The 9534-nt window shown below is 53.6% G+C and overlaps 1 protein-coding gene across 1 annotated transcript; it reads left to right on the forward strand.

Moving 5' to 3' along the window:
* Positions 1–9: 9 nt before the first annotated feature.
* Positions 10–9207, forward strand: LOC308469111 (uncharacterized protein; the record flags this gene model as incomplete). The annotated part of the gene is made up of 7 exons (XM_081024439.1): positions 10–204; positions 834–975; positions 1099–1154; positions 1826–2032; positions 4207–5016; positions 6066–6767; positions 8884–9207. Coding segments are annotated over 7 exons (2205 nt in total), but the record flags the coding sequence as incomplete, so codon positions are not given.
* Between the last annotated feature and the right edge of the window lie 327 nt (positions 9208–9534).

Raw genomic sequence — 9534 nt, forward strand, 5'->3', positions numbered from 1 at the left:
TGTGGGGCCTGCCAGGCTGCCCCCTCCTCCAGCTCCTCTTCCTTCCTCCTCAGTGCGGTGCGGACTCGGCTCTACGAAGTCCTGGATCTGTGGGTCCAGACGGCTGGGGCGGCCTGTGGCCTCCTGCAGGGACCCAGGACCCAGAGCGAGGCCCTGCTGGGTCACCTGATCAGCGACATCAGCCCCCCGGCCGACACCCTCAAGGTGAGCCCCCCCCCATGAAGAAAGAAGTATTGGAAAGGGAAAAGAAAATGAAGGGCCACGAGGCCTCCAGGAAATATTGTTGAACCGAGAGTGGAGCTGATAGTTTGTTGTACTGACTTGACTGGTAGTTTTAAATAATTATATTTTCATCTAGTGCATGGAAATATTCCTTCTTTTGTAATTTTTGCTAATATTTCCCCGTTTCTTCTTTCTTACTTTCTTTCTTTCTTTCTTTCTCTCTCTCTCTCTCTCTCTCTCTCTCTCTCTCTCTCTCTCTCTCTTTCCTCTCCCTTTATCTCTTATTTTCTTCTGCTTCTTTTCCTTGTTTTGCATCTTAGGTAGCTGCAGTCTGGTTGTATTAGGAGAAAATCTCAAATTGAAATTTGATACAAATGAAGTATTTTAGCTGCGCTGATGAATTCTCTCCCCCACCCCTCCCTCCTGGCCTCCGGTTTAAGGCCTCTCTCCCTCTTTTTAAAATAATAACAACAGTAATGACTATTTTGTCATTTGTACCCCACCCATCTGACTGGGCTGCCCCAGCCACTCTCTGTGGCCTCCAGCAACTATAAAAGTGTAATAAAACATCCAAAACTTCCCCATCCCCTTCTCTCTCTGCCCCCGTCCAGATGCGGGACAGCCGGCCGGCCTCAGACCTGAAGCCCAGCGCCCCCAAGAAGCCCAAGCTGTCTGACCTGGGCACTTTGGGGTCCCTGCACCCCAAGCAGGACTCCCAGGCCAACAGCAGCACCTGCCTGGCTGCTTTGCGAGGTAAGGAAACCTGTAGCTCAGCAGCGGGGTGGAGAGGGGGCCGGGCCTGGGGCTCTGCTTCCTCCAGTCCCACTCAACCCAAACTCACCCCCCCGACTCAACTCTTCTCTCCCCGCCCCCCAGGCCTGAGCCGTGCCGTCCTCCTGACCGGAAGCCTGATGAAGGAGCAGGTCCACAAGGTGAGGGGGCTGTGGGGCAGCCCTGGGGATCCTGGGGGTCTGGGCTGCCAGGCAAGGGGCTGGGGTGGAGTGCCAGTCCTGGCGGCCGAGCCCGGCTCTTGGTTTCCGGAGAGAGCCTTCCCCTTGCAGCGCCGTGGTGGTTGGCCGGTGGCGTCTCTGCCCCAAGGAGCTTTCAGGGCGGGAAAATGAGACGGAGAGGTTTGAGGAAGACAAGGAGAAGGAGAATTTCAAAGGAGATCTGTGATTACTATTACTATGTTCGAATCTGTTTGTTGATTTCAGTCCTGTTGAATGTTGTAAATAGTTCCTTAAATCAATGGCTATTTTATTCTCTTTGTGAAGCTGCTTCGGGGTTGACTTGAAATAAATAAGCTGACCAGCTGCTTTGTTGTTGTGGGGTTTTTTGGTCATGACAACCTGAAGCGCCTTTTTTAATTGTTAAATTTATCTCCCTCCCTTCGTTGGAGAGACGAGAGGGCAGCTTCCAGCATAAAACACAAGATACAGGATAGAATGATAGTCAGGGCAGGGCAGGGAGTCTGTTGGTTGACCGTCTGCCTCCTTCCCCTCATGGTGGGGGCTAGGGAACCCCCGTTCCGCCAGGAGGATCCCCCAGACCGTCTTGCATGTCCCCCCAAAGCAACTTCTTTTGATCTTCTTCCTCCCCACAGAGGCTGCAGGAGCTGGTGGTCCCTCTGCTTATCCGCCTGGGTCAAGCCGAGACCCCCCTGGGGTCCCCCTACGCCAGCGCCCCCTGCCGCAGGGAGCTGCACCGCCTCCTGCTGGCGCTGGTGCTGGCCCCCCCACCCTCCTGGCCGCCCCCTTTCCACTGCGCCCTCCGCTTGTTCAGCCAGGGGCGCGCCGACCCCAACCTCCAGGTGAGTCTCTCTCTCTCTCTCTCTCTCTCTCTCTCTCTCTCTCTCTCTTTTTCCCCCAACACCCACTTGGGGTTTGGCCCAAAGGGAAGCTGGGGAGCAGGGCAGGAAGGGAAGAGCCCCCTCCCCACATTGGGCATCTCTCCCCACCCCCGGAGGGCCTAGTCTCTGCACAGCAAGTAGACTGCCTCACAGCCTGGAGGGTCCTCCTTCGCCAGCCCATCCGCCCATCCTCCTCCCCTCCTTCGCCAGTCCTGGAGGCGGGAAGTCAACCCCCTGGCTGGGCCCTGCTAAATGTTTCCTAAAAGAATTGCTTTACTTTATTCATAAATAATACGGGGTGGTTTTTAATGTTTTGAGTTTTTAGTGTGTTAATATTCTGTTGAAAGCCGCCCAGGAGTGGCTGGGGCAATGCATTCAAATAGGCAGCATATACATAATACATGGGAAGCTCGAAAAATTAGAATATCGTGGAAAAGTTCCTTTATTTCAGTAATTCAACTTAATTGGTGAAACTAATATATGAGATCGACTCACGACATGCAAAGCGAGGTGTGCTTCTACTTCTCAGGGGTCCAGTCTTGCTCAATTTGCAATCCTTGTTTTGCTGATTTCCTTGAATATTCTCATTTTCTGAGATTGTTAATTTGGGGTTTTCATCAGCTGTACACCATGATCATTGCAATGATAACAAATCAAGGCTTGACAGATCTCGCTTTGTATGTCACGAGTCTATCTCATTTATTAGCTTCACCTTTCAAGTTGATTATGGAAATCAAGGAACTTTTCCACGATATTCTAATTTTTTGAGTTTCACTTGTAATAATATTATTATTAGAAAGTAAACCAAGGTAAGGCAGTAACTGCTACAGTTGGTTGGAAGCAGCTTAAGGTTGGGCTCGATCCTTGAGTTTGTTGCTCCAGAGCAGCACAGAAAAGGCCCCCCCCCCAAGCCTGTGGGGCTGCTGCTTTAGTAGGTTTTCTTTTGCAAGAAGGTGGGGGTGAGTTGTAGCTGCCGCAAAGCCAGTTTCCTCCCTCTCTTCAGCTAGAGTAGGAAATGGCCTTTTTCTCCCATTCGGAACCATTTACCGTGTTTTTCGCTCTATAAGACGCACCAGACCACAAGACGCACCTAGTTTTTGGAGGAGGAAAACAAGAAAAAAAATATTCTGAATCTCAGAAGCCAGAACAGCAAGAGGGATCCCTCTTGCTGTTCTGGCTTCTGGGATAGCTGTGCAGCCTGCATTCACTCCATAAGACGCACACACATTTCCCCTTACGTTTTAGGAGGGAAAAAGTGAGTCTTACAGAGCAAAAAATACGGTATATGTTAGCCGCAGCAATGAGGTTGAGCGTTATTTCTCGTTCATTTTCCAGAATAACATCTTTTGGATAGCAAGGTAGAAAATATCCTGGCATGTCAGATATATTGGCCTGCACTGATTTCTGGAATATTTCTCTTTGGGAACAAATCCAAAGGACGTGTGCGTCCTCTGCTTTATTTAATCCGGGTCTCCAGCGTTTGTCTGATCTTGACTGGCATATTGAGTTCAGTCTTTACGGTGCTCATATACCATTCATAGGCAGTTTTGAAATAGTTCTCCTTTAGCCCCAGCTCCCGGGATTTCCTGGCTATTCTCTGGCCTGAATCTCCCCCCACCCCATTTTCTCCTCTATGTGTCCTGGTTCTGATCTAAGCTCAACCCAAAACTCTTCCTTTTATGCAGATGGGAGATACATTTCCCATTTGTCCTCTCCCTCCATTTCCCCGTATCTGTGCATCAGAAAGGAGATCGCACCTCTAATCGTACTGTAATTATTTGCATAGCTTTAATGGGTGGGTGTATAGCTTTAATTCTGTGGATGTTTAATCATTTTTTAATTGTTGTTTCTCCCCCACCCCCTTAAGTCTTCAGCCTGCTCTTATTTTTATCTGCTAAATGAAATTGAGTCCCGTTAGGTATAAATAACTATATCATGTATAAATAAGGATATAACATAATCTGTGTTTTGTGCTTTCGTCTTGTATTTTTATGTTGTGGACTGCCCTGAGATCAACGGATGGAAGGCGGTTTGCAAATTAAAAATTATAATAGTAATAAGAAAAATGCAAGAATGAAAATAATGAAAACAATTTGGCCTTTATTTTTCTCCTCCTCCTCTTCCTCCCTCCGCAGGTCTCTTCCTTCTGCACAGAGGCCCTGGCTATCTGCAACGCCCTCCTGCACCCCCGTGTGCCCTCCCTGCAGCTCCCTCTGGCCGCCCCACCGGGGGGTCCCCAGGCCCCCCCTCCGGGCCCCTCGGAGCTCTCCCCCGCCCTGGCCTCGCCCTTCCGCCCGGCGCCCCCAGCCCCCTTCTCGGCCCCCCGCCTCCTCCTCCCTCCCCCCGCCTCCTCGGCAGCCAATCCCCTGGGGCTGCCCCCCCCAGGCCTGGCCTCCCCCGCCCAGCTGCCCCCCCGCCTGGCCCCCGAGGAGCCCTCCCTGCCCACGTCCCCCGGGGCAGCCGAGGCGGCTCTGGGCGCCAAGCTGCGCCGCTCGGTCTTCGTCCACTACGACAAGGAGGAGGAGGAGGACGTGGAGATCTCCCTGGAGAGCGACTCGGACGACTCGGTGGTCATCGTGCCCAAGGGGCAGCTCGGCAAGGGGCCTGGGAGCGCCATGGTAGTGGCGGCCATCGCAGCCCAGGTCCCCACCCCGCCCGCTCCTCCGCCAGCCCCCCCTGCACCCCCTTCCCCCCCACCAGCCTCCGAGGAGACCCCTCCGGAGCCGCCCGCCCCACCCCTCTCCCTGGGTGTGCCCCTGCCCCCTGCCCCCGCCGCTGTCCTGGCGCTGCCCGCCTCCCCTTCCCCCGCGGCCATGGACCCCCCGTTCCCCGCCTTGGTGGAGGAAGACCCCACCGTCATCAACATCAACAGCAGCGAGGAGGAAGAGGACGATGAAGACGACTACCCGGAGGACGAGGAATACTTTGAAGAGGACGAGGAAGAGGTGCACTGGGGAGGCAGGGGCTGGTCAGTGAAGAGGCAGGACTTGTGGGGCGGGAGGTGCTGTGACCCTGTGGGTCAAATTCATCCCTGCTTTCCCCCCTGGGGTAAGAACTTCGCCACCACCGGGACATTACCCAGGTGAAGGGAACACCTTGAAATAAAACACAGAACCGAGGAAATAAGTCCAGCAGCCCCGTTAGGGAACCGGTTTATTATCCGCTCTTGCAGTAGGACAGAGCTCAACTTAACAGAGCTTATATAGTAGCTGCAAACGGGTCACACGCAAATAGCCATAAAACATCAGACATTTTTCTACGTTCATTGAGAAAGGTTGCAGGTCATGGGATGTAAAACACGCCTGGCTCCATACCTGTCTCTGCTCCCCCCAAGTGCTCAGGCTGTTTGGGTCTCAGTTGTCGCCCTTAGCAGGCCGTGGGCAGCCCCACTCTCACTTCCCTCGTCCCTGGGAAAATCTCGGGAAGCTTCAAGAAGATGCTGGATTGCCAGCTTGAAACAGACTTGGGAAAACATCACCATTGGCTGTTTCTGCCACTTTGGGGGTTAGACAGCAATTTTAGTTTATGGCCTAGAGAGCACAAGGGTTGTAAAATGTCGACACACAGGAGCCTCACAGAAGTCATTCCCTGATGGATTTCATCTTGAGGTTAAATGCCGTTCATTTTGAAATATTGTTTTTAAAATCAAAAACAGACACCTTTGGTCTCTAATGTTGACATCACTCCCAAGCCCCGGCTGTCAGCCCCACACCAGACAGGTGAAGAGGGGGTTGCTCTGGGCCCCGAGTAGGGGTTGCGGGATGAGGGCAAGGGGCCCCTTTGCAGCCATGTTTCTTTCCGCCCTGGGGGGTGAGGGGTTGGGCTGCATGACCCTCAGTGGGGTCCCTCACAAGGTAGCAGGCTGCCCTTTGCTGGGTGCCCATCAGGCTGTGGTTCCTGCGCACCGGGGTCGGGCTGGATGGCCTTTGGGTGGCCCTCTCCCAACGCTGCAGTCCTGATTCTCTCCCACCCACCCTTTTTTTTTGCTGGCCAGGAGGAAGAGTACGACGAGGAGGACGAGGAGTTTGGGGAGGATCTGGAGGAGGAAGAGGACGAGGAGTTTGACGAGGAGGAAGGCCTGACGGAGGAGGAAGAGGACGAGGAGGAAGGCCTGACAGAAGAGGAGGAAGAGGAGGAAGAAGAAGGGGAGGAGGAGGAGCGGAGGGTGCTGCCCTCACTGCCGCCCCCACTGCTGCCCCACCGGAGCGACGAGGAGCCGCCGGAGGTCTTGCCCATCAAGGAGGAGCCCCCCAAGTTGGAGGAGGAGGAAGAGGAAGAAAACGAAGACGAAGAGGCAGCCGCCGGACTCCTGATGGAGGTGGACGAGGAAGCCTTCCACCCCCCAGAGGAAATGGCAGAGGAGGAAGAGGAAGGGGGCCGGCTGGAGCGGGACCCGGGGAAGGCAGAAGGCCAGGCGTCTCCTCTGCCCACCTCCTCTGCCCTCCCCAGCGCGGCCCCCCTGCCCTCCGTGAAGCTGGAGGAGGAGCAGGGCGAGAAGCAGCCCCCCCAGGAGGAGCAGGAGGGCCCCGCGGCTGCAGCTGCCCCCCGGACCACGACTCCACAGGGGCAGGAGGAAGAGGAGGAGGAGGAAGTCGTGGTGCACGAAGGGGGCCGGAGGGAGCCAGGAGGGGCGGCCCCCGAGGCTGCAGCGCTGCGGGGAGAGGCGGAGAAGCAGGAGCCGCCGCCGGGCGAGGAGGTGGGCATGAGGGGCAGGGCGGGAAGAGAGGGCACGGCTCCCCCCCCCCCCCGCACATGTGGGGAAGAATATTCCCTCGTTAACTGAGCTCTGTACGGTGCATCTTCCACTCCGGGGCGATAGTGGAGCTCAGGGTGTGGCATTGACGTTCCAAGGGGAAAGGAACCTGGGACGGCTCAGTCGGTAGAGCAGGAGACCCTTCATCTCAGAGTCGTGGGTTCAAGCCCCACATTGGGCAAAAGAATCCTGCACTGCAGGGGGTGGGACTAGGTGCCCCCCAACTTCCCAGTTCTGTGACTCCATTATTCTAAGTATGAAGGCATTACAGGCAGAGAGTTTTGTTTTGTTTGGTAAATTTGTAGACCCATAGATCTCAGGCCTTTCGCAGTGTAAAATTACAATCTAATAAATGCAAAATGCATAATGAAAATAAGAACAACGATCCCTTGGGACCCCCTTCCAGATACTCGCAGTTCTCTGGTTCTGTCCTCTGTCCCGGGTCTGATCTTCTCCCCCCCCCCCACCCAAGAAAGGGCAAAAGAAGGAGTGAAATTATATCAGTTTAGAGTTGGCTCTTCTCTCTCCAAATTAAGCTGTTTGTTTGACTTCTACACGGTGCTGTTTTCTATTTATTGGTTTGTTTTGCTTCACAAAATCTCTTTGCTGATCAATTGTAGAGGGAAAAGCCTCGAAGCCGGAAAGGTTTTCTCAGTGAAACCACATAAAGATTTTATGAAGCAAATAAGTAAACCTCAAAGTGGTTTGCAAAAGGATGATGATGATGATAAATTGTCAATCAGAAAAGTTGGCAGCAACAACATTAAGGCTTTTGAACAGCTAACACGGCAAAAACCCGAAAACAGATCAGGAACTCGCATGCACTTCGTAATGTGGGTGGTTGTCTGAAAGCAGTTTACCTGTGAGATCGCTTTGCCCCACCTGCTCCCACTTGGCTGGTTCAGCCGGCGCATCTGGCCCTGCTGCAGGCGCCGCACGACACCCGTTCTGCTTTTGTAAGAACTCTGGCAGCCCCTGCCCTTTGGAACCCCCCGCCTCTTGAGATGAGGCAGGCGTCTTTGCTGTACTCTTTATCAGCAACCGCCCAAACCCTTCTGGTTGGGGAAGCCCACCCAGAGAAGCCTTCGCTGGAGGAGGATGCAACCAGGCCGCCGTGTTGTGGAATATTTTGACGGCGCCTTGTTTTTTAAGAGCACAAATGGTCATTAAGAACAATCCAAATAATTCTGACTACACTTTGGATGGCAGAAAAAGTCCTCTGGGGCGGCAGAGAGTCTGGGGGGAGGGTGTGTCTAGGGCAGATTCCTAAGTCTGGAGCTGGGATGGTTTATTGTGCGGGGGGGGGGAGGTGCTGTGTGTTCTGCAGTCTCCAACTTTGGAGGGAGCAGCGAGGGGTCTTGCAGTGGCAGCTGGGAACAATGGTCAGACCCCACTTGGGTCCAGTTTTGGGCACCCCAGTTCCAGAAGGATATTGGTGAGAAGATGGAAGGTGCGCAGAAGAGGGTGAGCAGGATTTTGAAGGGTCTGGAAAACAAGCCTTGTTTAAGAGGAAGAGCTGGGGGAGATGGAGATATTTAGCCTGGAAAAGAGGAGACGTGAGAACCGTCTTCCAGTATCTGAAGGGTTGCCTCAAGGAGCAAGCTTGTTATCTCCTGCTCTGGAGGGCAGGGTCTAAACCCATGGTTTCAAACTCCAAGAAAGGAGATACTCAACGTTTAGGCTTTCCTGAGGGTAAGAGCCCATCAGTGGCAGAGGGACTCCCTCGGAAGGTTTTTTAATAGGTTGGACGGCCACCTGCCAACGATGCTTCAGCTTTGATTCCTGCATTTCGGGGGGGGGGGGTTGGACTAGATGACCCTTGGGAAGCCTACAATTCTGTGATTCTCGAAGGCCTGCATTCTGGGTTTGCTCTGTGTGTGTACGTCTTTTTTTAGATTGAGTGCCGAAATGCTGTCTTTTCCACCAGTCTTCAAAACTTTGTTCGGCCGAGCGCCCTAATATATTGACGCTTTTGGGGGGGATACTTCCGGTGGGTGGTGGGGTGAGTTGTCATGCCAACTACAATGAAGTGACCCCACCTAATTCTCTTCCCCTGCAGGGCACAGAAGTGGATGAAACAGAAGCCATGTTGGCGGACTTTGTGGACTGTCCCCCAGATGAGGAGAAGGTGCCGTCCGAACCCAGTTCCTGAGGGGGCGCTGGATCCGCCGTGGTCAACGGTGGTGGGCGAATTGGGGGCTGAGAAGGGGGGCACTGTGATCCCTGAAACAGACGTTCCCCGCTCTGCGCATCACTGCCTTCTGGACTTAGGAACCTCCATATTCTATTTTTTATGTGTTTGTGTTTTGAGGGGAGGAAGGTTTTGGGTTTGTTTGTTTTTTTTTAATACAAAAGACATTCAATAAAATTTCTTTCTACTGCATGTTCACTTTGGTTTCTGGTGCAGCGGGGGGGGGGGGTCAAGGTGGAAGATTTCTGCTGCTCCGGAGGGCAGCATCTGAACAAACGAGAAAGGAGTCATGGATGCTTTCGTTGAGATTCCTGCATTGCAGGGGGTTGGACTAGATGACCTTTGGGAGTCAGGATTTCCTGTGTGATCCAACACCTGCACACTTGATCAGTAGGGCAGAGCCTTTTTGATATTGTCGCTCCGTGAAGTAACAGGCTCCGCAGCTGAGCTTGGTGAGTGAAGGAGCAGTTTCAAGTTCTGCAGCCAGCCGTCTCCAGCCTCCTGCCAGACAACCTCCCC

The sequence above is a fragment of the Podarcis pityusensis genome (assembly GCF_964106645.2).
Source record: "Podarcis pityusensis genome assembly, contig: HAP1_SCAFFOLD_549, whole genome shotgun sequence".
Taxonomy (NCBI): Eukaryota; Metazoa; Chordata; class Lepidosauria; order Squamata; family Lacertidae; genus Podarcis; species Podarcis pityusensis.